At 39.7% G+C, this 25000-nt stretch overlaps 2 protein-coding genes across 6 annotated transcripts in view; both read right to left on the bottom strand.

Moving 5' to 3' along the window:
- Positions 1–9019, bottom strand: part of gtdc1 (glycosyltransferase-like domain containing 1) — a 41120-nt gene extending 32101 nt beyond the window's left edge. For 2 of the 3 annotated variants that reach the window (XM_060875720.1, XM_060875716.1), the window contains exon 1: positions 3462–4548. The gene's annotated coding sequence lies outside the window, so the exon portion shown is untranslated. Of the gene's footprint in view, positions 1–3461; positions 4549–8964 lie in introns of those variants that run through there. The other variant, XM_060875717.1, reaches the window with a different exon arrangement.
- A 2724-nt stretch (positions 9020–11743) lies between these two features.
- The window catches only part of zeb2a (zinc finger E-box binding homeobox 2a), a 47608-nt gene continuing 34351 nt past the window's right edge, over positions 11744–25000 (bottom strand). For 2 of the 3 annotated variants that reach the window (XM_060875711.1, XM_060875712.1), the window contains exons 3-10: positions 24521–24694; positions 21736–21804; positions 20235–20429; positions 19844–20058; positions 18027–18135; positions 15607–17534; positions 15079–15259; positions 11744–13848 (exon numbers count right to left, since the gene is read on the bottom strand). In XM_060875711.1, coding sequence (XP_060731694.1) covers positions 13244–13848; positions 15079–15259; positions 15607–17534; positions 18027–18135; positions 19844–20058; positions 20235–20429; positions 21736–21804; positions 24521–24694 — 3476 coding nt within the window. In that variant the 3' untranslated portion in view covers positions 11744–13243. The remainder of the gene's footprint in view (positions 13849–15078; positions 15260–15606; positions 17535–18026; positions 18136–19843; positions 20059–20234; positions 20430–21735; positions 21805–24520; positions 24695–25000) is intronic. The other variant, XM_060875713.1, reaches the window with a different exon arrangement.

Below are 25000 nucleotides of genomic sequence, written 5' to 3' on the forward strand. Positions count from 1 at the left end.
ACATAACGTGTTAAAATGAAATGAATACTAGCGACGCTAAAACGACAAGCGGTCTGCTTCAGAGCAAAATAAACAGGAATCACCAAAACAGACGACATTTAGAGTCCATCGTTTATCTTTAGTTTACAGGCTCACGTTGTCATGTTTTATTCCTTGAGTAATGTAAAAATCGACGTTTTTCTCGGTTGTTGGGAATTTTAAAAGAAAACAATTTTCCTAAAACTCCTTCGAATTACAAGTGATATTTTTTTATAAATAACGATAGTTATATGGTGCCGCAGTTTAAACGGAAACTGTAGCTATAAACAAACAAGGCTTAAAAAAAAAAAAAAAAAAAAAAAAAAAAAACGCTTTATAACCGCTTTACAAAAACGTCAGTCCTGTTTCGAGTCCCGAGCTCTCACAAGACTCTATTTGCAAAACAAATCAAATACGTTTAGTGCGTTGGCATGAAACCGAGATCCATGAAATGGTAATTTCAGGTATTACTTTGCCTGCTTTCTGTGATAACCTGCTCGAGTGAATCACAGAACACACTTTTGACCCTGAGAAGAAAAACGTGGAAGGGGAACCACGGCGACGTGTGTGTGTATTTTCTCAGAACTGTAGCAGAATAGGGAAATCACAAGATTTTGCTTGACACGACTGATCTTTGTGCAGTTTTCCTCTCTTTCTTTCTTTAACTTCCGATTCACCAGAAGTCATTTCTCTCTTCCTCACGGTCTTCACCTCACACTCGAAGCTCGAGGCAAATCGCTTCGACTTTGAGGACGATATAAATAGGCCAATAAAACTTTTCTTCCACGGTGACGTGAGGCTGCATGCGCCGGTATAATGAACGCTGCTAAGACGTCTTCGACCGCAAGCCGTGCTGAATGGCATCTCAATCAGCTAAAACAGTACTGCAAGCCCTGTGTGTTTAAAAAAAAAAAAAAAAAAAGCATAGAGTAATTTGTTCCTGAAACCGTTTCATTCAGAATGACGCTGACATATCTGTCGGGTTCAATACTCCGAACGAAGGGCACGCGGCACGTCGCCAAACTCGTTTGATCTGGCATTATAAGAGCACGGAAAAGCTCACATTTTCCACGGATTAAGCTCTCGAACGGAGAGAAGTGTGGAGAGAAGTGACTTCTCTTTCATTTAACAGAAGAGGCGAGTCGCCTCGTCGTTCGCTACATCAGAAGCTTTTGTGTGAACACTAATCATCAAAGAGGAGCTATTGAAGGAGAGCGGGGCTGTAATTACATACTAACACGTACATGCTAATCACCACGCGCTCGCTAAAGAGCAGACGTGTACGGCGGTGGCGGTGGCGGTGATGGTTGCATCAGGAAATCCAATCTGATTCGGCCAAACCACGTAATCCAAACCAAAGTATGGATTAGCCAAGATGATAATGTAAAGTATTAAATACAATTTTAACGCTAGACGCTTTTTCCCAGATCGCTAACACGTCAAATCCGTTTATATTCCTGTCAAATACGCGACTGCTCGTTTCCTTAAAATGTACTATACGTATCAATCACAGCTACACAAAACACACCGCAATAGTAAAAAAAAACAATACGAAAAAAACACTCCAACAAATGCAAAATAACACAAAGAGCAAACTCATGAACACATCATATTCACTACACATCAACCCTTTATATATGTATTTTTTATATTCATATTAACACTTTTATATTTGATGTTGGTTTTGCTCTTAAAGGGGCGGGCGATAAAAGTAACGGCGCGCTTTTATAACAATAATTCCACAAGCTACAAATTAATACGCAATAAGTGACATTTTGAACACAACGTGTCCAAACAGATTGCAGAAATACATCCTGAATAAATGAATAAATAAATAAATAAATAAATAAATAAAAAAAAAGATATGAGCAACTCTCATTACGGTTCTAGTCACGGCTAGCTAGCTAGCGCACACTGATTTGTAGCTTCGATAATAATAATAATACAAATAAAAATAAAAAAGAATCGACATTTTTAAGTCAAATCAGATCTTTCAATTCTTATAGTTTATACAGTTTAATTACATTTACAATTAAACCGAACGATTACTACATTTTCTTAGCGATAAATATCCACTGTATCACTTATCCCCTCCCCCACCCACTTTAATAACTTTAATACTATAGAGTTGTATCGAAAACCCCTGTGATATGTAAGAAAAGCAGAATTGTTTTATAATTTAATCACGATATTGATATTATAGTGAACAGATTTCCATCAGCGAACAGGCGATAACTTCATCCGATCATCGAGACGGACACGGCGTAAGAACTAGGACGAAACTCCTGGTGAATCATTTGCACGTCGGAAGGCAATGAATCAGAATCTGTTGACTGTCTGTCTTGATCGTTGGGGATAAATTTAAAATGTAAAGTTTAATATTTGTCCTGAATGTTGAGATATCTGTAAAGCTGTTTTGTCATAATATCTAATGTACAAATTTAAAAAAATTGGATCGCGTCATCGTCCACAAGCCCTCAACTGCAAAATCTCATAAAAGCATAACAGGTTCGTAATTTATTACGACATTGATTTTATATATCATTTCACCCAGCCTTAATCTCACAAATATACAGCATGAAGCTTCTAGATGCTTGGCGCTTGTCTGACAGACGTGTCTAAACTGCACGAGCTCAGAAAACGCGTGAAAGTCGCGCTGAGCGTCGGGTTAACGCCGGACTCCGCTAACGGAAAGCCTCCGCTCCGCTAAGCCGCTTGTTACAGCTTTGTCGTGATGTCTTTCGTTTGCTGTTTAGTGTAAATGTCACAGGACGCAAAAGAGCGCTAGTCTGTGACCTTCACAACAGCTTGCTGATAAAAACGTATATACTGTATTCAGAGTGTTTGGCAGGCGAGCTTCAGCAGAACGCTGGGAAAAGGGATGAGGACACGTTTCAGGGTCAACAGGTTATTAAAACTAACAGATCTACAACAGCTATCAGTAAGAGCCGGCAGAACTAGTTAAGAAGCAAAACTAGTTGGAACTATCATTTTGGACTGGGTTTTGATATTAAAGTTACTGAATAAATCCATTACGCTTTAAATGATTTATTTTATACATTAGAGCGACTCATATTGCTTGACTTACGATTTAAATGTTACTTTAAGCCAAATAGTAGTGACCTAATGGTTAGAGAGTTTGACTCCTAACCCTAAGGTTGTGGGTTCGAGTCTCAGGCCGGCAATACCACGACTGAGGTGCCCTTGAGCAAGGCACCGAACCCCTCCCCGACTGCTCGCCAGGTGCCGCAGCATAAATGGCTGCCCACTGCTCCCGGGTGTGTGTTCACGGTGTGTGTGTGTGTGTGTGTGTGTTCACTGCTGTGTGTGTGTGCACTTTGGATGGGTTAAACGCAGAGAACGAATTCTGAGTATGGGTCACCGTACTTAGCCATATGTCGCGTCACTTCATATACACTTTACAGCCAAAAGTTTGTACACACCTGACCATGTGCTTGTTGAACATCTCATTCCAGGTTTATTCCTCCTTCACTCTTCTCTTCTGAGAAGGTTTTCCACTAGATGCTGGAGCGTCTGTGTGGATTTGTGTTCATTCAGCTACATGATCATGAGTGAGATCAGATCCTGAGGAGGTCTGGGGGTTCAGTGGTGTTGAGTCAGAGTCAGGGCTCTGTGTAGGACACTCGAGATCTTCCGCTCTAACCTTCACGTGCCGTGTCTTCATGGTTCTATACTGTACAACTGTGTACTACAGTTTGGTTGAAGGTGTGATAGTCAGGTTCTACAAACCTACGGCCGTGTGTCGTAACTGCATCAACGCTCTACAAGCTCACCATTACACTCAGCTGCTGTGTTAAGTTTTAGTTCTAGATATAAGATTTTACTGACTTGTGTTAATGCAATAGAACTCACTCTCAAGTCTATTTACTTTTTTTTTTTTTTTTTTTAAACAATCTAATAATAAATTTATTGCAGCCCACCCACAGTAATGTTTTTCTTTTCGTTTCTTCTAATACACATATTAATACACCAACTCGCCTTCGCAACCTACGGGTTGCACTAACAGAAAAACCACACAAGGTTCTCAGTAAAAGCGTGCGAAATTGTTGGAAAGCTGTCATTTGTTATACAACGAAGGCCTGCGACTAAATTATTTTGCTAATCGATTCCTCTTTTCATTTTTTTTAAATTAACTGATTAGTTAGATTTTTTTAACCTGTATTAAATATACAAAAAAAAAAAAAACTTATTTAATTTTTTTCTTCATGTTTACAGCATCAAATACAGGTACATTTACAGAGCTCTCTCTTATGTAGACTAAATAAAATAACAGATCGTTATTGACCTGCGATACGAGTGACGTTTCTGACGTTTATCAGCTAATCTGTCACAGCATGAGAATGTTACCATGTCCTCACCTCAAACAAGCCAGACACTCGAACTGATACGAGTTATTCGCATTTAAAAAACAGTTAATTGTTTATTTCTGACCGGATAAATAGATCTGAGGCTAAATTAAACGAACCTGCCATGTGCTTGTTCAAGACGAATCATTTTCAGTGCTTGGAATTGACTGTGAACACTGCCTGGAACACTGTGCTTCCTCTGTGGGCCTTTTTACACCTGGTCACTTCACGTGTTGTCTCTGATCCGATAGCTATCTGATTTGTTAAAACTGTTCAATTTACATTAGGTCACATAAATGTGTCTCGGCGAATCGGATATCGATCCGATCTTTCTACTCCCGCCCAAAATGCTAATATATTTTATATTATATTATATATATTTTATTTTAAATGGAACACGCTTTGGTGTGTGCGGTTTTCAGAACGCAAGCAAAAAGAAGACGCTTAAACTGGTTACGACGGTTATGTTACAAAAAAACAGTGTTTACTGTTTGCTGCATTTTCGCTGGCAGCAGCAGCGCGTTTTAAGACCCGAAGAGACGCCTGGGTGAAAGATCACCTGAGTGACGTACTTCTGTTTGGGAGGAGTATAGCGCTGACGTATGTGGCTTCAACAACCACATTCATTTACACCTGTCCAGTTTCATCTGAAACGCGTCCCAGACCACCTCCTGAAGGGGTTTGTACCGTCGGATTTATATCCGTCTCCAAAACGTTTCAGAGGGCATTTAGACCTGGTCTTTTTACCATCGGATAGATATCTGATCACAGAAAACACATGAAGTGACCAGGTGTAAAAAGCCCCTGTTTCTCACACTGACCACAAGTGAATGAAACCGAAATGTCACACATACGAATGTCCCGAAGTGACCGGTTTAGCGTAACGTCCTCATAAAGAGTTCCCGTATTTTCAAGGAGGTTTTCCTTGCTTTAATTAAATGCGTGTTAATTTCACTAACTGATTAATTTAATCCGCGCTTCATGTCCACACATCGTGGCTTTGGCGCTTCACAGATAATCTATCATGGATTTTATGATCAAATATTACCGATTTTATCGATTTGTTACAGACTACGTAATGAAATGTCACCATCAGGACAAATACTTTCTTCTTTTTTCCCCAAAATATTTGTTGCATGAATTTATACAAGGCCTGTTTCCATAATCGCCATCACGAATGAAAAACGGTGCTTCCACAAACTAAAAGTTGATCAGACACCTGAATACAGCTATTATTATTATTATTATTATTATTATTATTATTATTATTATTATTAAAATAAAAGCTTCATCTAAAATCCAAAGTGAATATCTGCCATATCAGTAATATGCCATTACTTTACACATGGTCCGTTCGCTTATTCGATAAATCTAACACAGGGGTAGTGCCTATAGCTTTGAACATTAATGCTGCGAATAACAAGTTTAAACTAATTTGTAGCATCAATCATCTATCATTTACTGACATTTTGCTACGTGTGTCTACCAAGTCGCTGCTCACTAACCTCCAGAGAAACCGGAAGATCTCTCTGATATCACTGCAACTTCTCCTCTCTCTAACCTTACATTGAGTTCATACCCAAAGCCAGACCAGTGTGATCCAAGCACTTAGCTTGGCATGAGTTACACTTATCACCTACACGTCGTCTTCGTCCGACTCAAACGTTATAGCATTTGTATTTTGTTTTAAAGTGTGCCAGCCTTTAATGAATGTTGAATTCTTTGATGCGTCCTGCCTACAGAAGACACAGAAACGGCATCGATCGTCTCACAATGAGTCACGGTAACAAGCTCAAACGGGCTTATTCCCTCTTTCTATTTGCATAATGCAAAATAGCTTGGTAATTTCCATAAAGTATACAACATGATAACATCCGACACTACTTTCGAATCGTGCCTTGAAGTTTTGGGGCTTGAGCTTAGAGCTTTCTGTGTGTGTATTGTGCAAGGAAACCGGCCTTCTACTCACGATACTAGATCTTATACTGAGAAAAACTGGTCATCGAACTAAGTGCAAGATGTTACGTTTCTATAGTAACGAGGACTTGATGTGAAGGTGCCATATAAAAAGATGGGTGATGGAATAACTACTTATAATTGATAAAGTGCTAAAAAGTGTCATATGCATTATTTTAAATAAGGAATAAAACACTTTAAGACATGCTGTTATTGGGAAAGCTCCCAACTCCAGAATGGGAAAGTGCTTGGCTTTTTCTTCACATGGTTAAAGAGAATAATCATGATGTCCCAAAGTTGTTGTTTTTTTTTTTTCCAGAGAGAGTTAAACAGCTGGAAGTTTTCCTGGACGTTTTTATTTTTTTTAACCAATCAATCAAAGAGTTCTTTAATGGATTTGAAACCGAAAATGAGTTAAAAATGAGTTAGTTTATTACCTTTGTATTAAATTACTGTTGAGTCGTAAAATAGGGGAATCGCATATAAATGAGTTGTTTGTTTGTTTTAAATTGGCTCTTTTGCAATAGAAGCCATTAACCATCCCGTCCTGTACACAACTCCACATCGTATACAGAACATAAGAGCTCGTCGTCGACTTTCGGAAATCTAACAGCAGGAGACGTTCCCCAGTCTACATCGATGGAACTGAGGTAGAGCGAGTCTCCAGCTTTAAGTTCTTGGGAGTTCACATCTCTGAGGATCTGTCCTGGCACCAGAAAACTTCAGCTCTGGTTAGAAAGGCACAACAACGCCTGTACTTCTTGAGGAGTCTTAAGAAAGCTCATCTGTCACCAGGGATTTTAACGAGTTTCTACCGCTGCATCATCGAGAGCATCCGGACCAACTCCATCACTGTATGGTACGGAGGCTCCACTGTGTGTGAATGTAATGCACTGAAAAACGCATCACTGGCACCCAACTACCTGCCATTGAGCACATTCACCACAGCAGAAGTCTGCACAGAGCTCACATCATCATCAAGAACTCTTCACATCCCAGTCATAAACTGTTTAACCTCCTTCCATCAAGACATACGCACCAGAACCAGCGGGTTCAGGGAAAGCTTTTTCCCATCCACCATCACACTACTGAACTCTACACTACGCCGTTAGAACACTGTAAAAATACTGTATATAACTTCTGTACAATTATACATACAATGTAAATAATACATACTGTATATTTTATACTCCTCATTCTCTACACATATTGTATAATACATCTGTACTATTTTATTCATGTGTATTTTATAGCCTTTATATTTATTCACTGTACATATGTTTACATATATATATCCATATCTATATATATATATATACTGTACATATACTACATATTTATCTGCACTTGTCTATTTGCACAATTGCTGCTCTTTGCACTTCTGGTAGATGCCAAACTATGTACCTGTACTATGCAACGACAATAAAGTTTGTTTGTTCGTTCTATCTTTCTATATTTCTATCTATCTGTCTATCTATCTGTCTATCTATCTATCTATCTATCTATCTATCTATCTATCAATCGATCGATCAGGATAAGGCTGTAGTGAAGTAGCCCCATGTAGAACACATATATATTTTACATCCATCCATCCATCCATCCATCTAATCTATCTATCTATCTATCTATCTATCTATCAGGATAAGACTGTAGTGAAGTAGCCCTATGTAGAACACCTATATATATTACATGTACATATGTTTACATATCTATCTATCTATCTATCGATCAGGATAAGACTGTAGTGAAGTAGCCCTATGTAGGACACATATATATTTTACATCCATCCATCCATCCATCCATCTATCTATCTATCTATCTATCTATCTATCTATCTATCTATCAGGATAAGACTGTAGTGAAGTAGCCCTATGTAGGACACATATATATTTTACATCCATCCATCCATCCATCCATCCATCTAATCTATCTATCTATCTATCTATCTATCTATCTATCTATCTATCAGGATAAGACTGTAGTGAAGTAGCCCTATGTAGGACACCTTTTATTACACGTACATATGTTTACATATCTATCTATCTATCTATCTATCTATCTATCTATCTATCTATCTATCTATCAGGATAAGACTGTAGTGAAGTAGCCCTATGTAGGACACCTATTACATCCATCCATCTATCTAGATAAGACTGTAATGTAGTAGCCCTATGTAGGACACCTATATATTACATGTACATATGTTTACATATCTATCTATCTATCTATCTATCTATCTATCTATCTATCTATCTATCTATCATTATAAGGCTGTAGTGAAGTAGCCCTATGTAGGACACCTATTACATCCATCCATCCATCCATCCATCTATCTAGATAAGACTGTAGTGTAGTAGCCCTATGTAGGACACCTTTTATTACACGTACATATGTTTACATATCTATCATTATAAGACTGTAGTGTAGTAGCCCTATGTAGGACACCTTTTATTACACGTACATATGTTTACATATCTATCATTATAAGACTGTAGTGTAGTAGCCCTATGTAGGACACCTTTTATTACACGTACATATGTTTACATATCTATCTATCAGGTTAAAGGCAGTTATGACGGTGAGACCTAAAATATTTCATGCTAACGACTAGCTCCGTATTTACCTCTTCCTCAAAGTCCCGTCGTCCTCTGGCGCACGTTCGTGCGTGCGTGCGTGCGTCCTTACGTACCTCTGACGTCGCTGGTGCTACGCCGGCCGAGAGCGTCATCACGTTCAATAGCTCCGTTTGTTCGCCTATTAAAACTAAGCTCTGTGAAAGTATGTAATTTAATAAAATATTGTAAATGCCTCAGATAAATTTCATTTTTTTGTCTGATTAAATTATTAGTTCGGATAAGCGGTAGAAAATGAATGCATGAATAATTACATTTATTAATTATATAAATCATATCAGTGTGTGTGGATTTATGTCTCTGAGTGTGAATGTGTGTGGGTGTGTGGGTGTGTGAGAGAGAGTGTGTATGTGTATATTTGTGTGTGTGTGTGAGAGTGTGTATGTGTATATGTATGTATGTGTTTGTGAATGTGTATGTGTATATGTGTGTATGTGTGAATGTGTATGTGTATATGTGTGTATGTGTGAATGTGTATGTGTATATGTGTGTATGTGTATATTTATGTGTGAGTGTAAGTGTGAATGTGTATATGTATGTGTGTGTGTATATTTATGTGTGAGTGTGTGTGTATATTTATGTATGTGTGTGTGTATGTGTATATTTATGTGTGTATGCGTATGTATGTGTATGTGTGTGTATGTATGTATGTGTGTAGGTGTGTGTGAGAGTGTGTGTGTGTGTATGTGTACGTGTGAGAGTGTGTGTGTGTAAATTCGCCGCTCAGTAAACCTCCAGAGAAACCGTAAGATGTCCCTGACACTGCAATTTCTCCTCTGTCTAACCCTACATACCACTTCTCACTCACTAACTTCATACCCTAAGCCTGACTAGTCTGACTAGTGTGATCCAAACACCTAGCTTACTAAAAGTAACACTCAGCACCTACACGACGTCTTCATCTGAAGCAAACATTATGAATGTTTTATTAAAAGTGTGGCAAGACTGTTGATTTCTTTGATGCACCCTGCCTTCAGAACACTCAGAAACAGCATCAATCATCTCACTATGAGTCACAGTAAGAAACCCACACAGCTTTATGCCCCCTTTTAAAAACTTATTGTAATATCTGTTAGAGAATTAGCCACTCAAAATGTCTTACTGTAGCTAAATGCAGTATCATTGTTTATTTCTCTCTCTTTGCTGACACTGGCATCTTTTTTTTCCCTTTAAATGAGGAACAGTGTTGAGTTTGAGGGTTTGAGTCGTTGAAAGGGTTTTAGAGTAGAATTAGGAAATACCTAAAATGTGGCTAACTAGCATTCTTGCTAATGACCCACAAAGACAGTGCAGACTTTCTAATGGGTTACTCAAAATGCACTGGTTTATATCACTGAAAATAAAGAAAAAGAAATGAGACTATTTATTTATCTCAGAAGCTTTGTTAAATTCACGTGTGAATTATTTCAAACATTTCAAAGTAACGCAATTAGGCGAATGAATATTATTCATAACCTATAATGGATGACTCGTGGAAAAGCATGTTTCAAACGTGAGCTGTCAAATGGTTTGAAATATAAATGCAAAAAAAAAAAAATGTTTGTGAAGTGTTTTAATGATTAATCCTGAACAGAATACAGTTATACAAGGCTCGGACAAGATAATAATAATAATAATTACACCCATACTGTGTAGACAATGTTATACACTGGTATAATATAATGTGTGTTTCATGTCAAATATTTCCAATTTTAAAAATTATAAGTATAAGAAAATCACCTTTCTGAAAATGTATACCTTTTTCTCTTTATGAATGGCTATAAGGGCTGTTTTAGACATTTTGCTTATTTTACAGAATCTTTTGATTTTGTACCTGGCTATTAAAATATATTTACATTTACATTCTCACATTATTATTATTATTATTATTATTATTGTTGTTGTTGTTGTTGTTGTTGTTGTTGTTGTTGTTATTATTATTATTATTATTATTAAGTTAGTTAAAGCTGTAAAAGGCTTTTTTTTAATTGCTAAAATGGTATGATTATGCTTATTATGCAATTTTAATTTTGAGTGTAAATGTTCATGTCAGAGGAGAATGTTCATATATTACCTACAGACAGAGATGGGGGGCTCGAGTCATATGACTTGACTCGAGTCAGACTTAAGTCGCAAATTTGAGACTTGAGACTCGCTTGACAAATATTAAAAAAAGACTCGACTTTGACTTGACGTTCATGACTTGAGACTTGACTCGGACTTGAGTTAAATGACTCAGAGATGGGGGACTCGACTTGACTCGAGTCAGACTTAAGTCGCAAATTTAAGACTTGAGACTTGCTTGACAAATATTAAAAAAGACTCGACTTGACTTTGACTTGACATTCATGACTTGAGACTTACTTATGACTTGCACATGTGTGACTTACTCCCACCGCAGATAACAGATAACGATTGTGTATATTGTATGACGCAATACAAACCCGACTGACAGAAACCTACTGTATCTGCACGTAGCTGAACTTCGGTGTGCCGGAGTGTCAACATTTAGGTTGAAATTTCTACTTCGGGTTTAGTACTGAGGTCAGTGTTAATTTAATCAGGCACAGAGGAACTCTTTGGTTTTCTAGACAACCTGAAATGTATTAAATAAAAAATCTACATGCATTATATTGGAAGTGATACGTGTGAAGTTTCCACGATCCGTTATATCTGATACATTTTTTCCGACTGATGTCATGAACGATGTTGTAATTCGTAAAGCCTGGTACACACATCACACCGCAACACATAAAGGAATTTCCTCTTCAGTAAAGCATGACGCAGGCATTGAAAATTAAATTGGGCTACGTTTATTCGAGCAAAATCATTTCCAAGAGAAATTACAAATCAAAAAAAAAAAAAATTAAATTATAATTCGACAGAAATTTCAAGAATCCCATTGACCACAGACGACCTTCATCTCTTTAGCTAAAAAGAAAAACAGATGAATAAAGTGGAATTTTTTTTTTCCTTCTCAGTCAAAAATACAGTGTTTTCACAATATTGTATCAAAAGTTCCCAAATTGTAGAATCTCCTTCATCAGGTACATTAAGTAAGTAGAACAATTCACAAGAATTGTTCCAGATACAATAAATGCTCTCTTAATGTAAAATTTGCTCCGATATTCACTTGTCAGGATCCATTTTACTAAAATATATCTATAACGAGGAACTATAATACTGTACACTACAGTATGAAATAAATATAATTAGGAAATATAAAATGAGTCACATAAATAAAATGGTAGTTTAAAATAAAAATAATTGGATTTTGTATTGAACAAAACAAACCATGGTAATACTGACAGACGGTCTTGGAAAAAAAAAAAATTGCACAAACAATATGTAAACTAGGAAGTCTAGCTATACTAATACTGATGAAGGTAATTCAAATAAGAAGGTGAATGCTTTATTTTAATTTTTTATGTAATACTTAAGCGGGTGCATGGAGGACACGCACTGACTCTACGGTACACTTTACAAGGATGGCACTTGCAGAAAACACAGGTGGAAGGTTTGCATATAAGGCTTTTCTCGAACGAAAAACAAAACAGGGATGTTCGACAAAGCCTCGCACAATGGAGCCTTCATCATAACGTTCTTAGTCCCTCTTTTTAAGACTTTGTATTTATCTTTAGAACCATACAGGTATTATTTAGATAATGATGCTTCATAAAAAAAAGCCATAAAGTGATCCAAAATAAACATGTGGCAGGTCAGGAAAGAAAAGATAAAAACAAATATATCACAGTAAGTGATGGACAAAACGTAACACTGACACGCTACTGCGACTCCAAACGCAGTGTATGTACATATACGCAATGCTTGCTCTTTTCTAAAATTTTTTTTTTTTTTACAATTATTATTTAATGTAGTAATTTATCAGAGTGCAATTCGAGGCTTGTGCTGTGACCACAATAAAAACACAGGGGTTATGGAAATAAGCACCACACAGCCTTCACGTTCCACTCTGTACACTTGTGAAACCTTTCCATTGGTTCTTTTATTATAATGTAGATCATCATCACTTTTGTTTTTGCATAATGTGAACTCTCGAACTGTCCCACCCAGTTTGGTACCTGCTTTTGTTCAGGCCATGGACCATACCAGCCCGAGTTCCACTCTTTATGTCTCAGAATACAATATTGAATAACCAAAACATGGCAGTGTGGTCATAAAAGTGAATCTGGCTCAAAGTCCCTCAATGCGAGGGAAGGAGCAAACAATACAAGCAAAAGACAAAAAAACAAAAAAAAAACACAGGAAGCTTAATCCAAATTGCAGTAGTTAATCAGCATCCTCAATTTCGCCCTCGCCATCTGTCTTGCTCCCCGTCTTCCTCTCCTCCGAGCTCTCGTCTTCCGTTCCTCCTGATGCATCGTTCTCTTTTTCATCTTTTGCCATACCGTCCAGGCTTTGGCTCTCCAACCTATCCTCCATCGTTTCCATTTCCTTCTCCTCCCTGAACATTGCCTCTCGTCTGTCCGTCACTTCCGGGTACACCTTCTCCGCCTCCCTAGACCTGTCCTCCATGCCGTCTCTCAAGATGGTGCTTCCTCGTATCATGTCCTCGCCCTGCTCCTCCGGATCAGAAAATCTCAGTGGCGCAAGTCCCTTTAGGTAAGCGTGGTGCATCAGCAGCTCCGTGGGCTCCAGTAGACCACCGTTCTCATGGCTCTCTTGCTTGGCAGCCTCACGTTCCTCAGCCTCCCTCTTGCAGTAGGAGTAGCGGTGGTTCATGTGCTGCGAGTACGAACCCGAGTGCGAGAAACGCTTGCCACACTTGTCACACTGATAGGGCTTCTCGCCCGAATGCAGGCGCGAGTGCTCGATTAGATGGTGCTTGTGCTTGAAGGCCTTCTTGCAGATCTGGCACTGGTGAGGCCGCTTTCCTGTAGACACACAAGGAAAGAGACAAGCCAGCAGGTTAGTGAACCTACAATAAAACATTTCACTGATAGAAATATTATTATATTACATATTTTGTCATAAGGATTTGTTTTGATTTTTGTTTGTTTTGTTCATTAACAAACCCTCCTCTTTGCATATCAAAAACTGTGAATACACAACTGGGTTTATTTTTGATTTTATTCCATAATAAGTATAAGGGAGTCAAAAGGGAAGCCATGATCCTGATGAGCTATTCTGGGGTTGTATGTGACCTCGCTGTATGCAGCCAAGAAGATCAGGTGATTATCACAGCATACCGCGAAAGGTGAAATCGAGGCAGTCAGCATCCTTGATGGAGCATGCTTTTTATGACATCATGTCTCCAGATTATAATCGCTTAGGTCAGACAGCTCCCTCGTGATACTGTAATCAGGTCTGAGGAAGGTAGAAACTTCCCCTACACTGTATTCATTCACCAATTCCTTTGGCAGGAGCTGCTGTGACTCTTAATCACATGGATATACAGTAAGTCTAATTAATGCCGTGGCATTTGGCATTTTCAGCTGTAACCCCATTTTTACTTACGCGTACACATCCCACGCACATGCTCGCTATCGTCTTTGAACACATGTAGCATATACTTGGCCATGGAGAGCACTGGAATGCCTGCAGCACCTTCAATAGCTGCCATGCTTGAGATGACCCCCCACCCACCTTCCCTCATCAAGTTCAAAAATAAACGAGAGAGCAGATTCCCCGCCCTGCATTCCTGGGGAGGAATGCGAATGAGGTATGATGCAAGCCTGTGTAAGAGAGGAGTCCCCCAGGACGGGAGGTCACGCCGTGGCATCGAAATGCCACACAAACTTGTATGCACCTGGCTTATCATGAAATGCTAGCATGATTAGTAATTTCTGTACATGACAGGCTTCCATTTCTAACACTGATCAATTAATTGCGTTTAAGAAATACAGATGCAAGAGGCTGGAATCAAATCCCTAGAATGTCTGCCGCTAAGCTAAATCAAACCTTAAATAGAGGCTTTAATAAAAGCCTGCCAAAAAGAGTCAAGCATTTGATTGGTGATCATGGATTTAATTGGACAAATAAATTAACAGAAATCAAGATAAAATGGGGTATAAAAGAAAGCAAATGATGTAAGAAAGGAGGGAAAAAACGAAAGAGATAACTTGGGGTGAGGGTAAAAAAAGAATTGTCTAAATGTGATATACCTGTGTGCTCATATTTGTGTCTTAGGAGGGAACTGGTCTTCTGGAATGTTTTGTCGCACAAGTCACACGCGTACATACCACTTTCGGTCTTCTTAATCTTCTTCCGGGCAAGCAGCAACTCACTGTCTGTCAGGTCCTCCAGCCCTGACAAATAGTCCCCTGTGCTGTCCAGCAGCTCTCCCTGAAAGAGAGAAAAATAGAGAGAAAGAAAGAGAGAGAGAGAGAGAGAGAGAGAGAGAGAGAGAGAGATTTTAGACTTTTAGCACAGAAATACACACCTGTCACCTTAAGAGAGACATATCTACTTAAACCCAATTGTGGGCTGAGCTTATTTACTGAACCTGTCTACCTGAACCTCCAAAAGGGCTTTTTTAATGACTGAGAAATTAAGTAGATTATGTTTGACCAACGATTCACAAAATGGCTAAATTAATGAATTAATTAATTTATAGCAAACAAATGACTATAGACATTTATCCAATTATCCTCTGACCTACAGCAATATCAATAATAATAAATCTAATTTACCTGGAATACTGTTTTTCGCTGGTATTTTCGTCGCTGCTGCATCTCAGCAAAGGTTGCTGCCCCTGCGGCATAAGTGTAAGCCATGTGTGGAAGGAAGCCCATAGGATCAAGTCCTGGGTAAGGCCTTAGTCCTGGGATGCTGGCCTGTGCTGGGGACATGAATGTAGATGGAGGGAATGCTCCATGAGGTGGTAGAGGGGTATAAATAGGTCCTCCGCTGAAGGGATTGATGCTAAAGATCGGGCTAGAACTTTTGTCTAGCTGGTTTTCATTGCCTACACTGTTGGAGCCATTGAACTCCTTCTTGATGTGAGCTAAGTCCAAAGGTTCTGCTCCTTGTTCCCGTTTAACATGGTCACTGTCTATGTTGAAACCATTTGGCTTAGGCTTCCTGTCAGATTTGGAGAGATGTTTTGGCAATGACAGGTCCAGAGGTTCACCATGGGCATCCTCTGAGGTGAGACTTGTAGGAGTATAGGAGCTGCTGTGAGAATGTTTTGAAGATGTTGAAGAAAGATTCAGGGGTGATGGGGTCTCACCTCTCAAGTGGTCCACAGAGTCAAATGGTTTTTCATTTATTTGTCTTATGCTTGACTTGGATATCCGGTGCCAAGTTTCACCATTGGTAGTACCTTGGAGCTCCGCTGTAGAGTGGCCAATGGAAGGTGACCTTGCAAGTGCTGATTCTCTATCCAAACCATGGTTGTTGTCCCCACTGGCCCATTCTGGAGGCGGAGATCTTTTTCTGGACATACCATGGAGAGCCTGAGCTTTCCACTGGATAAAACACTTATTTACAAACTCTTGTGGAAGTCCAACTGCAATGGAGATCTTTCTCAGTTCTTCTGAACTGGGCTCTGTATTCATGGCAAAGTAAGCTTTCAGTACTGACAAGTGATCTGTAAATGGGTTGATTGGGCTAGTTGTATTTCTATCAGACATAGAAGAGGATACCGTAACACTTTGTTGCTCTATGCCAGACACACCCCTATGGTTAAGAGAAAAGCTTTCATTAGGTTTCAGGACTGCCTTTATCTCTTCGTTCATCTTGCACAGGTAGCGCTCATGCTGGTGCAAGGGAATAGGGCCATTGAATGACTCCTTGCAGTATTGGCAAGAGAAAGATGTGTACTGACCGTCCCTCTCCTGGGCCTTCTCATCTGAAATGGCACCAATTATATGACTGGGTCTCTCTTTCTTAATGTCAAGAGCCCTTTTTTCTGCATCTTCAGTTAGGCTCTGTGGGGAGGTTTTGGCCTCAGTGACCTTCTCTATCGTGTAGTCAATAATGCTCTTGCTAGGGCTGTTGTGTCCAACCCCGTGAAATCCAGCCTGGGAGGCCAGAGCCAGCTTGTGCTCTTCCTTCATGTAGCCCCTCAGCTTGGAGGTCTCCTCAGGGTTGCTGTCCAACTTCTGCCGGTACACAGTGTTGTCGACAATCTGGAGGACCCGCTGAACCTTAGTTAGGTTACTGTTCATGCCTTGGTAGCCTAATGCATGTGCCTCCAGCCTCAGAGCCAAGTTCTGCAAAGGGTTCTGTGACGAATTGTGCATCCCTAGGGGGCTCCCACCACGGCCAGTGCCATTAAGAAAAGGGCCAGGCCCTCCAAATTCTGGTGGTGAAGCCATCATGAGCCGGCATTCATTGAAGTCCATGGGCTCAGCCTTTATATCAGGGTGGGCTAATGGATCCTGGAGACCAGTGCACCTGCTGTTTTCCAGTTTGCTCCTTAGCTGAGCCAAGGCAGGGCTGCCTGGCGATGAAGCGGCAGAGTTTGGAGATGAGCCAGGCTTGGTGCCGACCCCATGTCGTACCCGTCCATTTATAGAGATGAGGCCAATGCATTTCTTGCTACTAATGTGTGAACTGTAGGAGCCAGAGTGCGAGAAGCGTTTCTTACAGTTGGAGCATTCATATGGCTTTTCACCTAAGTAGAGAAACACAGGAAAATAATATCAAGATCTTCAAGAATCAGAATGAGAAAGATCTTTATTGCCAAGTATGTTTTCAAATACGAGGAATTTGTTCTAGTACAGAAGCTCCACAGAGTAAACAGAATGGCATTGACAAGACATGAACACATATATAATGTAGACAGTTGTATGTACAGTGGAAAAATGTGCAAATAAATAAGTAAGTATGTGTTTTAAGTAAATAATGTAAGAATAGTGTTGTGTGTTCTGTGTATGTCAAGTGTTCATCACATGGATTGCCTGAGGGAAGAAACTGTCCCTATGTCTGGTCGTTCTGGTGCTCAGAACAATTGGTCAATTGGTCAGTCAAATGGTATGTATATAATCCACATAATCCACAGTACATGATAAAAATAAGAAAGGTTACTTGCTTTGCTGATGTAAAATCGTTGGTCATCAAAAATTTATTTCAAAACCTCACAAAATGGTGATACTTGGCTACTTACCACTGTGGATGCGGAGGTGCTCCTTCAGATGGTGCTTGTATTTGAAGGCTTTCCCACACTCTGTGCATTTGAACTTGCGGTTTCCAGCCCCTTCGTTCAGCACCGGAGGCTACAGAAGAAACAGCGATTGAGCGATAAGTACATGGGGACGACCGTTATTTTAGGGAGAACGAGATAAATTTCTTTAATCATAAATCATTTTTTTCCTAGATTTAAGCAGCAGACTGTGAGCTAAATCTCCATCTACTCATTCGAAGTCAATCGTAGGTACTTTCTTTTGAATTTTAAATTAAAATGTAGGCGGGCCCTAGATGCACAAACAAAACAACAGTAATCACTACTGCACCCCACTCACAGATACAAAGGTCTGTGAAAAACATGTGGGAGTCTAGGAGTGTGTATTTGTCGTGCAAAATGTACCCAGTGAACAGAAAACAATTTTCCAAAAGTTTAATGTTAGTGGGAGAGCACAGTCGTACTCTAGCAAATTATAGCTAATGTAAAACATGCGGAAAAACGTACACGCTATACACAATGTAAAGAAACATCTAGAATTCAAGGTAAACCTGAGAATTAACAGTTGAAAATGTTCAGGAAAATATCCCTAGAGAGCGAATAAACAAACGTTTAATGTAATTTAGGGATTAGGCTAGGCTAGATCTCTGGAAGAAAAGCCATCTGGACATGTTTAAGTTAGTCTGGAAAGGTGTGTGTGTGTGTGTATGAGGGAGATTGAACAAGATTAAGACAGATAAGAAGGCAAGCTGGAGAGTTCACATAACGCTATGTGGTTGAATTTTGGAGCTTCAAAAGTTTGCCGTTTGAATGTGAAATATCTTCTTTCAATCCAATTAAATGCTTGAGAGCTTTTTTACCACAGACATTTTTCTAAAAAAAATAAAGGTGCAATGGTTCCTTTTGTATTATAATATATATATATATATTTTTTTTTTACAGCCCATAAAAGTGCTTTTCAGCCACGCAGGCCTCTTGCTGCCCTGAAACCGGCGAGAAACACCGAAACGAATGTCAGCATTGGGCGCATGTTTGGAGTTTGATTCCACTCCAACAGCAGCTGAAGCAGAAAGTCTATAGAACTCAATGTGCTAGAACATCCCACACATGCCTTACCGTGGGCAGACGACCGTGCACAGCTGTGGCTCCGGTGTGAGAGATCTGCATTTTAAGGAGGCTCCAGAAAAATGTTTAGTATGTGAAGCCAACAGGGCCAGAGTTAACGGACCGTATATCTACATCTATCTATCTATCTATCTATCTATCTATCTATCTATCTATCTATCTATCTATCTATCTATCTATCTATCTAAATGGTGGGATGGTTACAGGACATTGCTTAATTAGAAAAGGTATTTTAAAAATACAGCTGGCATTCCTAAAATTCCGTTTGGTGTTCCCGGTTTTGGATCGGATAAGTCATTCCAGATAATAAGCTTTCTGTAGTCTATTTGAAGATGCACTGCTTTTAAATTAAACGAATTTAATATTCCTTTTCGACTCAGTTTCCTTTCCTTTTTATTCTGCTTTTATTTTATAATTTAAGAAGTACAACTACTTTCATGTATGAGATCGACTACGGTAGCCTTCTTATTTATTTATTTATTTATTTATTTTTGTTGGGGTTTTTTTTTTGCACACATTCTGCGTGAAAAGCGTTAACGTTAGGATTAAGCGTTCATCGACACCGATCGCTGAACCTTGTGAATGTGTTAAACTGGGCTGATAATAAAAATGAGACAAGAGTGGAGATCTAATAATAATGAAATTCATGAAGTGATGTCACTCTGCTCTGGACTCACCTGGTCCCTAGAAGGCCTGTGGGTGGCCATATGGCGATCCAGCTGCGTGCGGTAGGCGAATGTGTCGCTGCAGAGCTGGCAGGGGAAGCTCTCCTCGTTCTTCTCGTGCCGGTACTTGATGTGCTCCTTGAGGGCGGTCAGCCGCTTGTAGCCGCGGTCGCAGTAGGGGCAGGTCAACAGTTGAGCAAAGTCATCTGGCGTCCTGAGTGCCAGATCTGCCCAGAAATATTAGGAAAGCGAGATCACCGACATGTTAGAAACGTTGGTTCGAGGATGCTACATTTTTGCTTTTGTGATTAAAAAAAAAGATTTTAAAAATAACTTCTGCTTCTGATAATGTTGCTGAGCTGTTAAAAAAAAAAATGAAGCTCATTCGTATTAAAACACTTACCATTCTCATTGTCATCCTGCCCATTGGCCTCTGGAGTGCTCAACCTCGTGCTCTCCTCCGGGTCTTCTGGGTAAATTATGGCCGTGTCCCCTCGTTGCAGGTACTCAGCGATGCTGGCTGGACATCCCTCGTTGTCCTCCAGCTTCCTCTTGGCCAAGAAGCACTCCAGCTCTGCAGTGGCATCAATACCCTTAACTGCACACAGGAAGCGTGTGTGGGGGGAAAAAAAAATAACAAATGGAGCCATTGGTTTACTTTGCTTGTCACTGGAAAAGCCCCAGCTGGACATTAGGAAAGCAGCTGCTCTAAATGTGATGTAGCGAGGGACAAACCATTAGGAAGCCTTTAAAGGTGGAAGTATTTATTTAAGTTACAGTGTAATGGCCACTTCAAAGACGAATAGGAGCCAGCGCGATCATCGAGCACTCTTTAGGCGTCCGCTTGCATGTTGGAAAAGGCTTTAAACATTTGCAGCATTGTGTGTAATTGGTTTATGTGGCAATTAGGCTCACTTGGGTAACCGATCTCACTTTGCACGGCTCATTGTATACTTAAAATCAGACTCCAAATCTAATAATGAGCCATGCGTTATGTATAATTGCACAGAGAAGGGATTTTACGATAAACAATAAGAAGTAGCAATGATTATCACTGAAAGATAAAACAGCATTAAAAAGAGCAGAAGTGGGAGGTTCGAAAGACACACATACGCTCACACTGACTCACTACGCCCTATACGTCAGCTAGATCGCTGGTTATATGAAAAAAGTTATGAATATAACAACGAAGAAAATTTTAAAAAAAAAAAAAAAAAAAAAAAGTTGTGGAAAGTGTCCCAGACTCATTATTTTCTCTCTGACAGGTTTGCAGCAGCAGTGAGCTACAACACAGGGACCTAAGAGAAGGCAAATGAAAATTTTATTGTCTCATTGTAAACCAATTGGAAAGAACATGGACAGAACAAATCAGATTTCATCCCAAACTCGATTTGGTCCAAAATGTGATTTGCGGTGCACTTTCTCTCAACTTGCAAATATTTACTTTCCATCTCCTCCTAACGCACGTGAGACGACATTATTTCAAATTCCTCTGTGCGTGTGTGTGTGTGTGTGTGTGTCCTGTAAACCTACGTGTGTGTGAGACACCGGCGATCGTGGCTAGTCTACAACCTTCTGGTAAGCTAACGTTCGAATCCGTAATCGATATGGAGATAAAATGATGACTCAGATATAATTTTCCAAAGTGGTGCATTGAAAATGTTTCAATTTCATGACAGGCTGAAGAAAGAAAAAAAAAAAAAAAAAAATGGCAAGATAAAAATCTATTCTGCAAATGGTTCATCTAATGCACAGAAAGTAATAAGGATGGAAAAGAACTTAGTTCCAGGAATAAGCAAAACCTCCCTCTGGAATTAAAAATAGCTCATAGCCACCGAAGGCGATGGCGCAAACTGACAAACACGGTGCGGTGACTTTAGCTAAAATCAGAAACGTGGGCTCACCTGTACCGTTTCCAGCGCCATGGAGAGAGACGTCAGGGCTCAGAGGATTGTATTCATCTTTTCTGTTCTCTGGAGAAAGTGAAAAAAAGAGAGAGAGAGAGAAAAAGTGAGAGGAGAGAAAGAGAGAAATAGAATATTAGCTAATGTTGGGCTTAAGACAAACCACAGAGACGATCAGCCAAAAAAGAAAGACCACAATGCATGAATCAACAGCATTAAATGTGCTAGCACCAGTCTGCTGGGCTCCTTCATAAACCCCTAAGATGTTCTGAATTATTTTTTTTTCCTACTGCGATGACAATTTAACAATAAAACAAGGACAAAGCAACACGTGTTTGCTGGAATGAAGACAGAGGAAAGTTTGTGGTTTTCTTTTTTGCTTTTTCCTTTGTGTTGAATGACTGAATGAATGGACGGTTCTGAAATCACGGTATTTTATGTACGAGGTGTGTCTTGGCTTCTGAAGACGTCTCGCTCATAAACTGAACTTACTGTATTTGTTCCTCCTGCTCGCGCTCATGTGACCTCTTACCGGCAGTCACAAGTATCATAAGCTTCCCCTTCAAAAGGAGGATATAGAGCACCTCCACCACAATAAGTAAAACACCAAGAGTCCATATTCCACACACACACACACACACACACACACACACACACACAGCATGAGTGCTGTTTAATTTCTGAACTTCTCACAAGTTTCCTTCCTATTATCTGGGTATGACAACCGAAACTTCTTTTTTTTTTTTCTTTTTTTATTAATCTCACTTCTCCCCTAATTGAAAGATTGACATTTAAGAGAAGCTACCGAAAGACATCTGCAAGGCTCAAAAAAGAACAAATGCTTGGAATGATTTCGCTCGAAATAAACGAAACAGCTCATTCGCTAATCAGAGGTTTGCTTTAGATAAACGTTCTCCTTCTGCGCAGGACGGATAAACGTCCGTAGGTCCGGAGTCAGCTCGGATCTTCCCCTGAACTCGAAAAGTATCGTTTTGTTTCCGTGATGTACGCTCGCTAAGCTCCTTATCATCATCATCATCATCATCATCATCATCATCATCATCATCATCATCATCTCTTGGAGCTTATAAACATTTTCTGAAAAACGTATAGTTTCCTCAACAGACAAAACCACCGCAATATTAGAGGCTCAGTTCTGCTTGTGGCAGTTGCAGTTCATTTTTCATTCAAGTATCGCCGTGGTGTTAAGTTTTATTTGAGTCGGTCGTCTGTTGTGGCCTGAGAAACCTAGCTCTGTCTCTTTTGCTGGTGTTGATGCCACCAAGTTATTTAAGGGAAGCTAGATAAACAAGGATTAGCATGCTACGTCCACAGCAAACAGCGCTCGTCTCGTGTGAGACGAGACGCGGTGATCGGACATCATGTGCTGTGTTATTTCTAAATACTGATCATCTAATAATAAATTTGGATGAAGAAAAACCCGGTGCATGAATGCTGAGCTGATGTTTTTACTGGCAAACATATCATGAAAAAGAGGAAGTTCTAGGGTAAAGTTGATGATTCATGCAACACTCAAAAGCTGTCACGTAAACACCCGCATTTACACCGTTAACCTACTGTACAGGACGTTTTTTTGTGTCCTGCCGTCAAGCCGTTTTTTTTTTAGAAACGTACAGTATTGATTCTGATGTTACTTCAATTCAATTTATATGTATAGCCTTTTTAACTGCTTTCCAAAAAATGTAGAAACAGAATAAAAATTGTTTCAAAAAGTTTCAAATGAAGTTTCTCTAACATTTATCCCTAATGATCAAGCCTGATTTTACTGTGACGAGGAAAAGATGACATGAGATGACATGAGGAAGAAATCTTGAGTGCATCCAGAAATGAACCTCATCCTCATTTGGGTGACACTGGACAGGAAATAATGTAAATGTAAATAATGATTGTAGTCGAGTGAATTGTGTGACCGAGAGCTCCTGGCAGGCACCGAAATGTTAGCATTTCGAAGCTAATCCGAATAAAACCTCAGGGCTGTATTTTTGTCCTTGTATTTGCTTCTATATAGAGCTGCTAATTAGGATGCCGGAGTGTACATGACACTCGGTAATCCGCCATCCAGTTTTATTAGTCGACTGAGTAAAATGCAGCTCGACCTGAGGCCAGTTCTATAAATTGAGTTTTGCTATTGCTATCCTAACAGTCTCACACTTCTTCTAAGTTTAAGAAAAGAAAAACGTATGGTTCGAGTCGATTAAAAAAAAAAAACCTCTGGGTGACCCGGATAGGTTCTCCCTCCACTTCGTAACTGTCAGCGGATCGTGGTACCATTACGCATGTAAATGGATATCATAATATCATAATACTAAAAATTCCATTTAATGCTCTTAATGAGGCCTCGGTCATGGCAGGCTTGTGCTAAATAATGTCTCTCAGATCCTAATTAAAAGAATTTGTCTTTTGAGCCTCGCTAGCATGAGGCTTGTCATTGAAGTCGATCACTTCTGAAACAGAGAGAAAGGGGGATGGAAAGAAGATTTGAAGAGAGAGACAAAAGAAGAGACGTGTAGGAGTGGGAATGATGCATAAGGTCAGGTGTAAGTAACTTCTGAAGGAGATGACTAACAGATGAGTTTTAACTCCACACAAGCCGTTCGTTTCATCTCAGAGTCTACTCATAGTCAGAGGCGACGAGGCGACGAGGCAACGAGGCAAGGTGATCGAGGTAAAAAAAAACAAACTGTGAATGGATGGAAAATGGGTCATTTGAATTACTGATAAAATGTTTTAAATAAAGGGAGTAGAGATGAAACCTAGCTCTCACCTGCACCGTTGAGGTCCGTGTGTTGCCAGATGTCATGGCTCTCGTCCTCCTCGTCTCCTCTGCATGAAAGGAGGGCATGTGCCACTCGGGGTGACGGCTCAAGGCTGGGAACGCCGACCGGGCTCCCCTCTCCCTCCGAACCCTGCAGTCTGTCCTCTTCATCGGAGCTCAGAACTGTGAAGGAGACAGACAGGAAACCGCTGACATTTATCACCAATCATTCATCATTTCCACAAAGATCTTTCCCAGTTTGGATCTTTCCACTGGTTTACACGCATGGCTCCCATTCAGGAGGGACAACAAAGCCAGGAGCAGGACGGGGGAAATTCCCATGCACGCCAAAATAGTTCGTGTTTGCACGATGGTTATGACACTGTGGCTGGTTAGGGAGTCTAAACTAATCAAGTAAAGCTAAGCAAAGTCTAAGAGTTCTGTGAAATCATGTTCTTTTATTGCCACGTTTTATACATAGGTTGTTTG

This window comes from Tachysurus vachellii, chromosome 8, assembly GCF_030014155.1.
Source record: "Tachysurus vachellii isolate PV-2020 chromosome 8, HZAU_Pvac_v1, whole genome shotgun sequence".
Lineage (NCBI taxonomy): Eukaryota > Metazoa > Chordata > Actinopteri > Siluriformes > Bagridae > Tachysurus > Tachysurus vachellii.